At 37.7% G+C, this 16,334-nt stretch overlaps 1 protein-coding gene across 1 annotated transcript; it reads left to right on the top strand.

Annotated features, from left to right (window-relative positions):
* Positions 1 to 2,306: 2,306 nt before the first annotated feature.
* Positions 2,307 to 2,891, top strand: LOC149250433 (histone H3.2). Its single transcript, XM_089456434.1, has one exon. It carries the CDS (start codon positions 2,350 to 2,352, stop codon positions 2,758 to 2,760), a length of 411 nt encoding a protein of 136 aa, XP_089312560.1. The 5' UTR covers positions 2,307 to 2,349; the 3' UTR covers positions 2,761 to 2,891.
* The last annotated feature ends 13,443 nt before the right edge of the window (positions 2,892 to 16,334 follow it).

Raw genomic sequence — 16,334 nt, 5'->3', positions numbered from 1 at the left:
GTACATCGTAGATGTATTTCATGTCAAATATAATAAATCTCAGGAGCCACTAACTATTGACAGACATTCGTTTTGAAGTAATAATGTTACTGTTATGAAATATCTTCTTAAAGTTGCTCCAGAATTTTGTGCCATGCGTACTTTTTTCAATAAACAGTTGGGAAATCCCACGAAGATGAGACAACTCAGGTAGCAAGATGCGTGCTTGGAAACAAAAGAAATAAATTTAAAACGTGGTTGGGAGAGCTCAAGAAACTATGTTATCACAAATAGGTTAATACCCATACTATAAAAGGAGACTGAAATTAAATGCAGGGTGCACACCGAATATTAAATGATAGTACCATGTTTAGATCATCTTCTGCATTTTTGCATTTTTTGAAGAGATTCAAATGGACATGAAGTTTGTCAGGGTAAAAATCCAAAAAAAGTGGCCCAAAATCTAGTGATAAGGAGGGGCAGCAACCCAGGTAATTTCCATTGCAACTTGATTCCATATTTTTACAAGTTCTTAACATAAATGGTAATTTTTTATTAAATGGTTGAGTGGCCCAAAATCTAGTGATAAGGAGGGGCAGCAACCCAGGTAATTTCCACTGCAACTTGATTCCATATTTTTACAAGTTCTTAACATAAATGGTAATTTTTTATTAAATGGTTGTTCACAAGTCAACATCTCTTTCTACCTGTTGTAGAGATTCTTTAACTTTACAAGTTCTTAACATAAATGGTAATTTTTTATTAAATGGTTGTTCACAAGTCAACATCTCTTTCTACCTGTTGTAGAGATTCTTTAACTTTAATTGACCTGTTATTATAGTTAGAAGGTTATTTGTCAAATTTCATATCATAGCTATTTAAGTCTTGTCACAACCTATTGCTTATTTCCCATTTCATATCTATGATATCTTTGTCTTATTGCCGCCTTATTATATGTAATGGTTTTTTCTTCAACGAAAATGGGCACAAAGGTTCTTTAGCCAAAATTTAAGGTTCTTTCACACGCCACACCCTCATTATTTGAGTATCCTCATCCTACAACACCTCCAAAAAAAATTTCTACAGTAAAAATGCCAATGGTTGTTTTGTATCTATTAGCAAAGGCTAATGTGAGAACAAAGAAAGAAACAAATCAGAAAATTGCTATGGATGAGGGAAAGATTTTTGGTGAAGAAGGACCAATGAAAGGCCCAAAATCTAGTGATAAGGAGGGGGAAGCAATGCATGTAATTTCCACCTACAACTTGATTCCGTACTTTTACAAGTTCTTAACGTAAATAGGATATTTTTATTAAATGGAAGTTCATAAGTCAACATCTATTTCTAGATTTTGTAGAGCTACTTTTCCATTCATTGAACTGTTATTATAATTAGAAGTTTATTTTTCAAATTTAGTATCCTAGCTATTTTAGTCTTGTCGCCAATTATTGGTTATTTCCCATTTCATATCTATCATATCTTTGTCTTATTGTCACCTTATTATATGTAATGGTTTTTTCTTCAGTGAAAATGGGCACAAACGTTCTGTATAGAATATTATAGTTGAGATCTAGGAATGGAGTGTATCACACCATTGTTGTTCATGGTCATGGTTGTATTCAGAAAATCAGGGTCAATTTAACATTGTTATTTGAAGTTTATTTCTCCTTCATTTTATGATCTTGGGCTTCTTCTTAATTTTTCCATCTACATAACCCACTCTTCCTCTATGCTTATTCAGGTTAATTTAATTTTTGCAAGTGGATATTGCATCTTCAGTAGCCATTTTGTGAAATTATCTCAAATGTACCTTCAACATTATTATTTGTGTACTCATAGGGTGATCAAAAGCCTATTTTCTAGGCCTTTATATTGTTATTTTTCATGGTAATAAATGTTGACTAAATGATCTTGAACATTGTAAATATATCATTTTTGAAACATTATAATGTTCTTGATTTTACAAGACACATCAAGCTACTAGTTCATTTTCTACTGGCTTGCCTTGCGGCTTTTTCTTTGCAACATTAAGTGCAAATGCTAGTTGTAATTCAGCGGAAGAAAAGTTTTGGGAGATAATATTGGCCGAGCAATGTATTTTCTTTTTTGGGTCATTGAGCCGACAATGTAGAATGGAATGGCGAGTATGCAGATCCGTGTGATGAGACAGGCGGAGAACGAATATGAGTCGTCGATTAGCGGAAGAAATCGGACGGTCCGATGTGTTCGAAAGGGCGCGAATAGGAATTTTTGAAAAACTCGAGGACGGGTTTTATATAAAAGGAGAAGAGACACAGCATTTTGTTCATTGTGACAATATTCTTGTGAAGAAATTGTATAACAGAGCAGCAGAGAGAAAAGGGAAAAAAGATGGCTCGAACGAAGCAGACTGCCCGTAAATCCACTGGTGGGAAGGCACCCAGGAAACAGCTCGCAACTAAGGCTGCCAGGAAATCTGCGCCCGCGACTGGCGGAGTGAAGAAGCCTCACAGATTCAGGCCGGGTACTGTTGCCCTCCGTGAGATTCGAAAATACCAGAAGAGCACTGAACTTCTCATAAGGAAGCTGCCCTTCCAGCGTCTCGTCAGGGAAATTGCTCAAGACTTCAAGACAGATTTGAGGTTCCAGTCCTCTGCCGTGGCGGCTCTGCAAGAAGCAGCTGAGGCATATCTTGTGGGTCTCTTCGAGGACACCAACCTGTGCGCCATCCATGCCAAGAGGGTCACTATCATGCCCAAAGATATTCAGCTCGCTCGCCGCATTCGTGGAGAGAGGGCTTAGTATTTCTGTGACATAAGCAATAATGCAAATGGTGTGTTTCCACACCACACCACAGTTTTTTCTGAGATTTGTTCATTCTTATTTCCATTTTCTTCATTGGTTTTTAAGGAAGAAAATGCATGTTAACAATATTTCAACTATGCATGCTAATAAATGTTCATTTTATGATAAGCATGGTTTGAACAAGGCTGTAATGCATATAGGAGATCTGCTGAATAAATTTGAACGCATTTAAAGTATTTGCTATATACAAATTTCTAAATACATATTCCAGAAAGACTGGAGAATGATAAGGAATTAGTGAGGCTTCTTAATTTGATTTCTGTTCTGCGATGTCTCATTGGTCCATTAAGCTGAGCCTTGGAGGTAGGTGAATGTGTTGCAAGCACCAGTATGTGTGCTCGGAATGTCTTCCTATTAACTTTAAAACTGACATCAGCACCATCACTGCTTTCCAGTAATGCTCTAAAACTATGATCCAGATCTGAGGTTGTTACTGGTATGTTGTACTGCTTTGGTCCTTTCGTATGGCTTATGACTACCCTTACGGTAACGAATATATTGAGGCTGTCATGCTTAAGGTAAATTGATGTTTCAAAAGCTGCCCTTTTGAAGAAGCGTTTGTAACCCCTGCAAATCTTTCAAAACTTAGTTACTCTTATATGATAAGCCCCTGAATTTCCAGTAATACCATGGCTATTGAGGTTGAACCTCACTCTTGAGCAACTCAGATGTACCATTACCAGTTGAACATTTCAGCTACTAATAAAGCCAATATCATTTTTTTTTTCTTCCCAAGTAGAGAGGGCAATGCTGGTTTCAACAAAAGCAAGAAAACTTTTCACATCAGTCTGTTAAAATAATTTTATAGCAGAGACGCAACAAATGACCTATGGGAAATTCTTGCATGCCCTAGATAAAAATTAAATTCAATGGCACATGTTTTTCAGCAAACATCAACTATTTCAAAAATATTTCTTAAAGGATGTGCTACAGAAATACCACCCACATGATCTCATTAAAGATAAAAATAATTTAATGTATCAGCTTGGAAATTCTAATTAATTTATGGTCTTGTTTAAGCACACCATCATTTGGAAAAAAGAACTGAAAAGCACTGTGTTAAAAAAATAGTAAGTCTGAATGAGAAAGCTAACCTAGCATGAACACGTGCAAGCACACAACTCCATGTTTTTAGTTTTTGCTTGCCAATAATCATGGTTGAATAACAGGGGCAACCTCCAAATAAATATTAGCAGACAAGTTCTCTTGAGTAAGAATGTCATAGAGATGGACTACTCAAGAAGATAAAATAAACTAAATTATGATAGTGCAGCCAAAGTTAATCCGAGATCAGGATGTGCTGGGGCTGGAGGAGCTTAAAGGAATCATGGGGGAAATCTTAGCCATCCAGATACAACACATTTGTATGGAGAACGACTACCGAGTTTAACTCTCAAACTTTAATAGGATGGATAAGAGCTCACTTAAAACTAAGATATAAGAAAATTGCAGTACAGTGTACACTGATGTTGATATAGGTCTCATGCTTTTTGCCTCTTGCCAAAACCATGCCTGAAATATTTGGCACCTTTCTCTGCATGTGAAAGTTCCTTAATTATGTCAGTATGAATATATCACTATAAATGACAAAATACTTGGAGATGCTCTAGGATTTTCGATTAGAAAGAGTAAGTTGATGGCACACAGATCCAAGAAAGCTTTACTCCAAGAGCTTGGGCAATATTTTGTGATTTTTTATTTTTAAGACCCAACACATTACTCTACAAAGTTGTCTTTTATGGTACACCAAGTTAGGGAGAACACGACCATTCTACACGGATTCAGGGAGAAGGTGGGGAAACAAGTACAAAAATATAAATGCCACACATCCCTATCAAGATTCAGACACTTGATTAAAAAATGCCAAAAAAACCCAAAACTGAAAATTTAATGGAAGTCTACTTCCTTTCGTGAGTTTGATGTATTTTGCAGATTTATAGAGCAATCATTTATATCTTATATACTTAATTATTGTTTCAGCAACGATCCTCTAAGCTTATGTTGATTGTAGAATCAAAATCAATGGTTGAGTTGAGTTTGTATAAGAATGGCCTAATTATCTTTTGCAATTTAATTGAGTTAGTTGATGTAATTTAATTTGATTCAGATTGATGAATTTGGTAAAAAAATGCACTAGTGTATACTTATGATCCAAAAAATGTGACAACCTAAATGCAATGATAACATGTTTCTTTGACATCAAATAATGCATCAATGTAAACATATCTTTCTTTATCTAAGTAGAGTATTATGTCCCAAGGCTCATTGGTTCTCCCCATTTCTATTTTAGATCTATGTTGGTTAATGGCATCATTTGGTATGCACAATGATTATAGAGTAATTTGACTATCATAACAACCCAGATTATCTGGTGTTATGATGAACCATGCTAAGGAATGTTACTATGATATATATGATCCAATAGATTAATATAAATATAGCCTTTTTCATACTAAAAAAAACAGTAATTCACTAGCATTATAGATAGATAAACTCCAAGGCTCTTAAAACTTTACATGTCTTCCTATGATTGTTGGATTAATTTGCAATAAAGAATTTTATAGTGCATCTATTGGCCTAAGATGCAAGAATAGGTAGCTAGGTTCATAAGAAGATCCATATTTTGTTGTACCAACAAACATGGTTTATATTATCCTTTACTTGTATCCATTTGTCCTTGGGAAAACATTTCCAAGGACTTTGTGGGAGGTTTACCAACAACTAGGAAGAGACATGGCTACTTGTTTGTGGTAGTTGATAGTTTCAACAAGATGTGTGTTTTGATGACTTTTAAAAAGGCTACAAGCAAGTAAGAAGCAATGAACTTGTTTTTTAGATAGGTTTGGGTGCACTTTGGGATATTGAAGTGTATCATTTCAGATAGGGACATAAGATTTCTTAGTGTATTTTGGACTACATTGTATGAGAAGATGGACACAAAGTTAAAGAGGTATACAACATTCCATCTATAGACAAATGGGTAGATAGAATTAGTCAATATGACTAGTACAACTTTTGAGGGGTTACAATCAAAAGTATTTGAAGACCTGGGCTGAAAATAAGATATATATATACAACACTATTTATAAACAAGTAGTCCATACTTCTATTGGTAAGTCTAGAATTAAAACTTGTTTTGGATACTTATCACTTTCATCTTTGGATATTGCATATGAGCACCAATGAGGAGTGCAGGAGGATGTTATAGGGGATGCTTTAAGTGCATGAAAATTTTCCTAAGAAAATTAGGAAAATCCATATACAAGTGCAAAGGATATTGCAAAAGTCATTATAAAAATATAAGACCAAGGATGATCAACATAGAATGGAGAAGTCCTTTAGGGTGGGAGATAGAGTGGTTACATTTGGATAAGGAGTGACTATAGGGTCTTGGTAAGAAAATCAGGTATTTGCGATATGGTCCCTTTGAGATATTGGAAAAGGTGAGAGATAACCCCTATAGACTCAATATACTTGCATACATGCACATTTGCTTGGTGGTGATTGTGAAGAATTTGCAACTTTAAGGGCCTTCTATGTTAGATCAGGAAGATGAACATGTTCTATATTTTGTTGAGGATATGAGGCTAGATGTTTAGGCAAAGTTGATAGAAGATATAATTTTGTATAAAAGGTCCAAAACTATGAAAACAACATGACTTTTGGTAGATTAGTTTGAAAGGATAATTTCAAGGCAAAGTTAAATGGTACACCCGAGAGTAGACATTTTTTTTAATAGAAGCTTTTGGGGACCAAAATCCTCCCAAAAATGGGGAGGTGCAATTCAGATTGGATCATTATATTGTTTGCCATACTTCTCGATGCTTTTAGAGTGGAAAAAGTGGAGGAATCATCTCATAGGACTATTTTTATCTGTGAGACATAGTTTGGCAAATTGGGGTTTGAAACTGTATGGGAGTAGTTTGAGACATCAAATAACATTTGTTTGAGGGTAAATCTTTGCTACTTTAGTGTAACACCTTTTCCCATTATTTGACAAACATAGAGCTTTCCAATGGCATAAGAATTACTTCAATCGAAGTCCATATGCAAAAATTATGCCAATCGCAAGTTGACTTTCCTATTTTGACTGCCATATATTTGAGAGGATGCCACATTAGTTGCCATTATTCATGGAAAAGAGGCTAGCCACATGCACATGATGAAGAAGATTTTAGAAGAGTCCATATTGTAACTCTAGTTAAGAGTTGAAGGAGTCAAACCTAACCACTAGTAGAGTACTAGGAGGAAAAGAAGGGATATGGATCTATAAAAGAACTACACTTAATAGTAGATATAGTGACCTTATAGTCCAATGATATGCAACAATCTTTTTTCTTGATCTATTCAACTAAGAAATTCAAATTTCATTTCATTTTACCTTTTTTTCTTTAATATTGCAATCAAGGAGATTTGAAGTCATATTTTAAGATCTAGATTTTTGAATTTAAATCTTGTGGCTAATTATCTTATATTTAATTATCTTGTGGCTGATTTGAACACATGTTAAATCATTTGCTTCACAAGTATATCTATTAATGATTTGCATATATTTCACTTATTTTGCTCTTAATAAAAGTCCAACTACTTGATTTGGATTTTGGTTTAAATTTAAATATTCTTAGATAGATCTAAGTCACATGGATGAATAAACTTGACAATGTTTAAATTTTAAACCTTCTTTTCACTTGACTCCTAATGACCTAAACGTAACACCATTAAATCAACATCCATCTTAACTACAAATCCATCAAGCGCCAAGAGATACAATTTCTCAAGATACAAACTTTTTTTTGAGTGCAAAACTCGAGGAAAGATTTGCACCTTAAGAGATTTGATCCCTCTCAACACTTGATACATTTGGAGTCAAGATGAAATTCTGTTGGTTCTCTATAATACTTTTTTTCCCTTGGAAAAAGCGTAATTTTCATTAATAGTATAAGAAAATTACATGTTGTACAATACTGCATGTATGAGATGCTGTCACCAGAAGGGCTTAGTTCTAAATATTATAAGCATTTATAAAAAGACCATCATGATGTAAACTGATAATAAACTTCAAAGAAGTCTAGTAATCATCAGGAAAAAGTATATACCAGAGTTTGTTCCAATAAACTGTAGAAAGACTGTCTATGTGCATAGAAAAAGAAAAAGGAGGAAAAAACTTGAATGATCTAGAGATCATTCAGTGGGCGCTCATTCATATCCATGAATGGTCAGTGATAATAGCTGTAGAAAGTGTCTTCCTTGTATTCTTGTATTTGCCATTGACCTTTGTTCAGCTGCGCTGCCTCTTTGGAAAGACGATCAATGATCTCATTCCTTTCCCTATATATATGTAAGCATGCAAAGGAATCAAATTGGGACTTTAGAGAAATGATATTAGTCAGAATATCTTTGAGTGTGTGCAAGTGACATTGATTAACTTCATTGGTCCAATTTATAGTGAGCTGTGAGTCGCCAAAGATCTAAATTTTTTGACAGTTTAGTTCTCTTGCAGTAAGGAGGAGGTGTTTTAGACTGCTCAATTCGACAAAATTGTTGGTGCCTCTACCTAGGCCAACTTTGATTCTATAGTTCACAATGTTGTCAAGATGCAAAATGGCTCCAGCCCCACAACCATTGGCTTGAGCTGAGCCGTCAAAATAACCCCAAGGGATATTTGTATCAATGATTTCCGGAGTGATGACCCGAGGGGGTTTGACATCTGGGTCCTCCGGGAGCAGGTTGAAGATGGCTAACAACGAAATACTGGAGGCTTCCCAATCGATCTTAGCATCCATGAAGATGGTTTTGTTCCTGTTAAGCCAGATTCCCCAGCAAATGAGCAGTGGAAGGTTTCTGACTTTCTGTGAGTTGGCTTTTAACCACCAACTATGCCAAGCCTCTTCAACTTTTTGCCCCGTCTAGTCAATATGAAAATTCAGTGAAGTGAGGATTCTTGACCAAAATGATTTCGAGACAGGGCAGGTAAGGAATAAGTGAGTGGTATCTTCCTCATGTTGCAAACACAGGCAGCATCTGGAGGGACCGGAGATAGCACGACGCATAAGCATTAGTTCGGTAGGAACTTTATCCATTAAAATGCACCACATGAAAAGCCTGGTTTTTGGGGGGGCTTTTAATTTCCAAAGATGTCGCCACCACCAGGAAAAATCCCCAGAGTGTCTGGCAGCCATTGAGTACGCATAGCTTGCTTTGGGGAATAGCTGCCTTGTGAATCAATTGCCCAAATAAGGACATCATGTTTGTCAGTGATCCGCACGTTGGCCTCCTCCAGGGTTTCGATGAAAATCTGCCAGTCCGCGACCCAAGCATCAAGAATGTTGAGCATTCTGTGATCCTTCCAAGACTGGCTTTGCCTATTGTCCTGATTAGCAGTAGCTAACTGTGCTAGGTGAGTGATGCCAGAGGTCTGTAGGAAAATGAAAAGTGGTTTGGGAAGAATATGGGAATTCCCACAGCCACTCCAGGCATCAAGTCCGATCCGCACTTGCTCCCCATTGCCAATTTTCTAGGCCAGACCTTGCTTGATGAGGGGAAGAGACTGAGAAATTGCTTTCCATATTATGGAGGAACCTGCCGAATGAACAGAGTGGCTGCGGATCCAATCCAAAACTGTGAGTGGATAAATATATTTGTAAAATGTAACTTCCTGCCAAAGGCTTCTTGAGTTTATAAGCTGCCAACCCAATTTTGCAGCCAAAGCATCAGCAAATAACTGCAAGTTTTTTATGCCCCAGCCTCCTAGTTTTTTTGGTTTGTCAATGCGGTCCCAACGAACCCAGGCAAAATTCTACTTGTCCTTTGTTCACGCCAAAGGAAACAGCAACAAAGCTGTTGAATTCTTTTTAAGATGCCTTTAGGGATCCAGGCCAGCGACATCCAATAAACCGGGATAACTTCTAGGACAGATTTGAGCAGAGTGAGCCTGCCTGCTCGAGAGAGCCAGCGTTGTTGCCAAATGTTGATTCTGCTTTCTATCTTAGCAATAAGCCAAGCCCAGTCTGCTATTCGATAACCATTTGGTTTCAATCTGAAGCCCAAGTATTTTAGGCCAGCATCTAGGTCTTGTCTCGCATAAGCAAAGAGTTGACTGGCCAGTCTTGCTTCATTCGGCTGGCAAGTGACTATGATAATTGTTGATTTCACAATATTTGGCTCCATACCTGTAGCTTTACAAAAAAGGGATAGTATGGACTTGAAAGCATAAGAGTCTTGATAGGAGCCATTTAAAAAAATCAGAACATCATCTACAAATAAGAGATGGGTTAGAGAAAACATATAAGAGATCCAGACACCAGCCAAGGAGCCTTCCTCTTGGTTCTCTATAATACTATTTACATTATATATACATTTTACATCTCTATATGTAGAAATATTCTTATTTTTAATTTGATTTAAATCCTCATGCTACATTATAACATCCCGCTTGTTACTCGGTTGCTGTAATGTTAAAATTGTGACTGTGTAACGCTAACACGGAGGCCATGGATGGTAGAGACATAATGTTGTAAATAAAAAAAATTAAATGTGAATTTTAATCAACAGACCTAAATAGAGGAACACACAGATCCAAGGTTTGAGGGGGTTGCTTGTTGCGTGTTTGTTGATTGCCAATGATGTTCTTGTTGGGTAGATCCATACTGACAACATTTAACGTTGCCTTGACCAACCACCAGCTTGTGCTGACACGCTGATGAGCTTTAGTATTGCAACAAGAATGTTGCAAATGCCAAAGCTACAAGCTTTACTTTATCAACCCGGGGTTTTGTACAAACTTAGAGGTGACAATGCTATATACACAATAGATGCATCATCCAAATCTTTTCGCTCTCAACTAGGTCATTTGATAATTAGGGTTCTAGACCATTCCTCTACTGAACTGAAAGGAGTCTAACTACTTGAGAGAAAAATGTAAAGGCTAATCCTAGTGCAGAGAAAGTAAATGCTTTTTAACTTAGAAAATGAATGCTGTCAACTTGTAAATGCTATGAAAGGACACAAATCTTATGCTAATTTGCAGAAAGAACCTATGCTAACTTGCACTCAATCTTCTAGCTATCAGGGTTGATTGAAAACATAAAATTATTCTACCATTTTCGTAATTCAAGAATGCATGCATTGACTATCTAATTCACACTTGCAGAGTAAATAAAGTTCTAATTGCTAAATTTAGAAATGAAAGAACTAATGCTATCTAATCTTGCAGGAAAGGAAAAGGAGTGAAGGGACTGGTCTAGGCGACACTTCTGGTCATGGAATCCACATTTAGGGGTCAAACTACTCCTATTAAATAAGCTGGGCTATCATTGTAGGTCAAAACATGGTCAAAATATACTGCTACAAGTGTGCTACAGGATGTTGTTACATGATTTTTGTATTGCTACAAGATGTCTTGAAATGCTATAGGAAGTTGGCTGAGAGGGTTTGGAGGGTAAGAATGGTGAGATGAAGTGTTGGAAGGTTGTATGAAGGTTGTGGGAAATGTAGGGAAGGTGATCAACACCCTTAGCCAAGCCCAATACTTCAAGAAGGCTAGATTTGGGCTAAGATGGCTGCTCATGGTGACCGAAAAACAGAGATCTAGAACATGGGTTGGCATGCATCAAAAGAAGGTGGAGAAGACCTAAATGGAGTTGGTGAAAGGGTTCCTTGCCTGCAAATCCAACAACCCTGCAATAACACATGCACCTATTTCTCTTTTCATTTGCAAATTATTACAAGTCAATGTGGAAAAGATGAGTTGAATTTGGAAAAGCTTATCTAACTAATGCTAAGAACTTGATCTATGAAATGAACTACCTCCTAAGCTACAACAATCATGAGAAGAAAAATAACAAATGTAAATCTTTCCAAGAAATCATAAACAACTATCTAACTAATGCTAAAACTTGATCTATGCAATGAACATGAAATCACACTCTGTTTTTGGGCTGTGATAGTGGGGTCCTCTAATCATGATCCCATGAGGGAGATGAGATAGGGGTCATTGTCACAGGATTTTTGATGGACTTTACTCTATTGAACTGCAACAACTAATCTACCTTCTAAGCTAAAGGAAGCATGCATGAGCAAAAACCTAATCAATCTTCTAAGCTAAAAGAAACATGAATAAACTTCAGCAATTACTCAACATTCTAGACTAAGAATATAGATACAAGAGAGGAACTTCTGCTACTAGGGTTGGGCCCTAACCCAAGAGCTTCAACCCTCTGAGTCAACTCAGTGCTAGATCAAAACAAAACTTCTCATTATCATTCAAAAAGTGTCAAATACATCATCAAAATAATAGTAAAATGTGCTTCAGCTTAATGGCCTCTTGGCTACAATAAAACTTTGAATCCTAATGAGTCCCTTAGCTTGTTTATTTATACAAAAGTGGAGCTACCAACAACTCCCTAGAAAATAGGGATATTTGACTCCCTAACTTGAGAATAGGTGAATCTAACTCTTCCTTGACTTGCACTGGCTCGACTGCCAATGAACTCAACCTACTTGGTTGGCAATGACATCGAGTTGATGAGATAAAGTGGGGGACCTTCAACTGTTTGGAGGAGTTAAGGAGGTGGACCAACTCCTAGAATCTCTCTTTTTTGTCTACTCCAAGTTCCCGCACTCAAATTAGCTCAAAATTGCTCCAATTCCTGCATTCAATACACATTAGGCTACATGACATAGTAACACATCTTTACTCCTCACACTAAGCATAATATAACAAAATTTGTAGATAAATGTGAGAAAAAGATAATTTAATAAGCTAGAGGATGGAATAATGATCCGTATAACATCCCTATTGATGAGCCTCATCATTATCTCCCTACTGAAACTGTTGCTCATCCTCTGAGCAACCTAGTCATCTATGTCCATGTCCTTCATGGTCCAGGTGGCCTCTTTGACATCCCAAACTTCTGTAGATGGTGTGCCTTCTTGAGGATAGAAGCCTGCATTTTTCTCTATATCTTCCCACTGCTTCCTTTCTCCTTCTTCCTTCCTTCCTGTAAACCCAACAACAAAGGTGGACTGAGCTTAAGTCCAATCCAGTTGATCTTCAATCTCTGCATGGCCCTTTTGTACAAAGGTATTCTATCCAATGCATTCCTCAACCTCTCAGAAGAGTGGTACTTCCTGATCTAGAGACTGTGGGGTAGGGTATTCCATATTCTTTGACATGCTTGTTGGCTCTCTGTCCTTAACAGCCTGAGAGTGTACTCAAAGTGGGAGATCCTCTTCTCTTGGATGACAAGGTATCTAGGTGCAAACTTAGCATCATTCAAAATGATGCTATGATTACTTATTGAAACCATGGAACTTATCTGCTTTGCCCGGATGTAGAAGGGTTATTTTTATTCTTTTACCAATACTCTCTTCACCTCCTAAGTGTTGGTCTCCTCATGACTCATCCAAGATGCAAGGACCATCAGCTGTAAGTCTCCCAACTTTGCATTGGGATCCAAAACATTCATATCAGTTAAGGTGAGGTTGTGTAGGTAGAATTCAACTAATTTGGCTTTGTCTTCAATGCTACTCTTGTCACACAACTCAATGAACTGCTTGTAGTCCTGGAATGGCATGGACCCATGTTGTGCTAATGTCTTGATCTAGAACTACATCCATTGGTCTTTGAGGAAAAGTGCATAGGATTTGGATGGAAGTCTACATTGAAGTGCCTCCATGGAGAGGCTTGCCATTGTGGTCAATTTGGTTTCCTTCTCTTGCAATTTCTTCCTCAACCATCTGTTTTCTGCCTGCAACTGTGTTCTCATTGTGTATTCTCTATCCCTTAACTCACTCAACTCCTTGCCCATTTCTAGGAGCTTTTCTTCCATAAGGCCCACATCTTCCACCTTCTTGGATTTGGCAATTTGCATCCATCTATGTGTCCTTCCTCTTTCTGCCTCAAGTTCAAAGAAGAGAGGGACTGCAAATTTATGTGGGATCACTTTGCCTCCTTCAATGAACTTGTAATAGGAGCTCAAATTGGGTTGTGGACTAGGCTCTTGTAGCTTTGGAAAATCTCTCTCAAATGTTCTTGGAGAAGCTGCCCCCTCCTGTAACTGTTGTGTTGCCTCTTTGCCTTCTTTTTTCCCCTTCTGCTCTTCCTGTAGCACTATCTGTGTTTCCTGTAGCAAGCCTTTTCCTTTTTGGAGTGTGATAGGTGCCTTGGGTTGCTTAGAGGAGGTTGACCTAGTAACATGCTTTCTTACATAGGTTATGGGAGTCTTTGAGATGGCTCCAGGAGATGTGACTTTCTCAACTTTCATTTCAATGGGTTCTAGCTCCTCTCTTTTACTTGGTGATTCTTCAATTGTAATAGTGGTCTTTATGGTAGTTTGAGGCTTCCCCTATTTAATCCTAGTGCTTTTCCTTGTTTTGAAGTAGAGGGGAGTTTGCATCTGCCTTTTATTCTTAGGTTTGATTAGTGTGCCCAAGGCAACTAGGACAACAACTGCCTCCTTTTCAAGGTGTTCAGGAGACAAAATTTGCTGCTTTGGGGACACCCCCTCTTCTCTAGGCGATTTCTTAGGGCTTGGTTCTTCCTGCTCCTCCTCCTCTTCTTCTTCATTTTTCTCTTTCTCAACTTCTTCCTTCTTCTCCGGTTCTCCCTATGTTTTCTCTTCCTCTAACTCTTCTTCCTCTTCTTCTGCCTCTGCCTCTCCTTCCTCTTTTGTCTGTGCTTCTTCTCCTTCAACACTAGAGGCTGGGTTCTCCCCAAGTGCAAGGACTAGAGTGTCAAGGAAGAGTGTAGGGGGTCGGAGGATGATGTTAGGGCCTTGGTTGAGTAGTGAATGGCTGTGGAAATGAAGGGAATGTCCTCTGTGTTTTTTTTTGGAATTTTTTAGATGAGACCGAGCTTAGGGTTAGTTTTGAAAAATAGTGATTTTTGTGAATTAGGGACACATGGAGGATGGGTTAGTGGTGGATCAAGGTGTGATTACCCTCATTAACCTTGAATAGGTCATGCATGATGATTTTACCAATCAGATCCTTTTCCTGTAGAATTTCGAGACTTTCTTGTAGTGCTACAAGATCTTCATGTAGTAGTTGCAACACATCCTATAATAGTCCAGAGAGGGCCTACAAATGGGTTTTTGAGCCCCGAGGATGGGTGAGAGTGGTGAGGACATGGTTTTCATGGAGGGTATGGAGTGGATGGAGGGAAAAATTGAATGGAACTTGAGTATGCTGTCCCTGTAGCTCTGTAGTTTACATATCTCGTCAAAACCTGCAAAATGACAGGAATTATTAATGGACAGATTGTAGATCCCTGTCATGGTATTCTCCTTTGTTTTTTTGTTTTTTTTTGAGGGATACACAGGGTGCCTCAAGAGAGGTTTTCCACCTGCGTGTCTGCCCTAGGTGCCTCAAGGGAGGTTTTCACCCAGGGATCTTTTTTTATTTTTATTTTATTTTATTTATTTTTCACTCATGGGGTGCCTCAAGGAGGTTTTAAACCCAAGAGTTGGCCTTAGATGTCTCATGGAGGTTTTCATCCAGGCTTCTTATTGTTTTGTTTTGTTTTTGCTTTTTTTTTTTTCACAAAAAAATAGCATCTAGGCATGCTCTGACTTGGAAGCTAGGACACTTCCAATCACATTCACTTCTCTGCTAATGGTGCTGATGAACTCTTCCTTGGACATAAGCTTTTTGTAAACTTTCAATCTATAGCCATTGACAAGCAATGGAATCCCTTTCTCATCAATGGTCCTAATTTGAACAACTCCATTGTCATGGCATTTCTCTATCAGGTATGGGCCTAACCACCTTGTCATCAATTTTCCTTTGAAGTCTTTGAACCTAGAGTCATATAGTAGGGCCCAATCCCCTTCTTGAAAAAACTTGTCCTTGATGTTCCTATCATGCCAGACCTTCCTATGCATTTGGATAAATTCAGTGTGTAGGAGGGCCTGCATTTTGAATTCATACAAGCCATTTAAACAAAGAAACCTCTCCTACTGTGCCTTTGTAATATCTAAATCCAATTGTGCCGCCATTCTCAAAGTATTGTATTCAAACTCAATGGAGAGCAGAGCCTTATTTCTATAGACCAAGTCATAAGGGGTAAAACTAGTAATTGTCTTCCAAGTTGTATTATAGGCCCAAGTGGCCTCCACTAATCTATCTGCACAATCCTTTTTGCTACTGCTCACAACCTTGATGATGACGCTTTCTAATGCCATATTGGTGACCTCTAATTGTCCATTGCCCTGAAAATGATAGGCAATAGATTTTTTGTGCTTGATATGATGCTGCCTTAACAAATTCTTGATCAGATGTGATGTGAATTGAGCTCCCTGATCGGTGACTAGCTCTCTGGGGTACCCAAATTTGTAGAACACATTCTCCCTTAAAAACTCAACCACTTTCTCCTCTGTTGCTACCTTGACAACCTTTGTCTCATCCCACTTTGTCAAATAATCAGTGCATACGATGATGTACATTTTTTGCCCTGATAGTGGATCAATTGGCCCAATGAAATCCATGCCTCACTTGTCAAATGACTATAAAGC

This window comes from Pinus tabuliformis, chromosome 7 (assembly GCF_031772625.1).
Source record: "Pinus tabuliformis cultivar Carrire ecotype Pingquan chromosome 7, CPIR1, whole genome shotgun sequence".
NCBI lineage: Eukaryota > Viridiplantae > Streptophyta > Pinopsida > Pinales > Pinaceae > Pinus > Pinus tabuliformis.
The sequence above is the reverse complement of the archived record's forward strand: the minus strand, read 5'-3'. Positions and strand labels throughout refer to the sequence as shown.

Bases quoted from the DNA above. Each gene is read 5' to 3' on its own strand.
- LOC149250433 (XM_089456434.1), top strand. From the start codon at position 2,350: ATGGCTCGAACGAAGCAGACTGCCCGTAAATCCACTGGTGGGAAGGCA.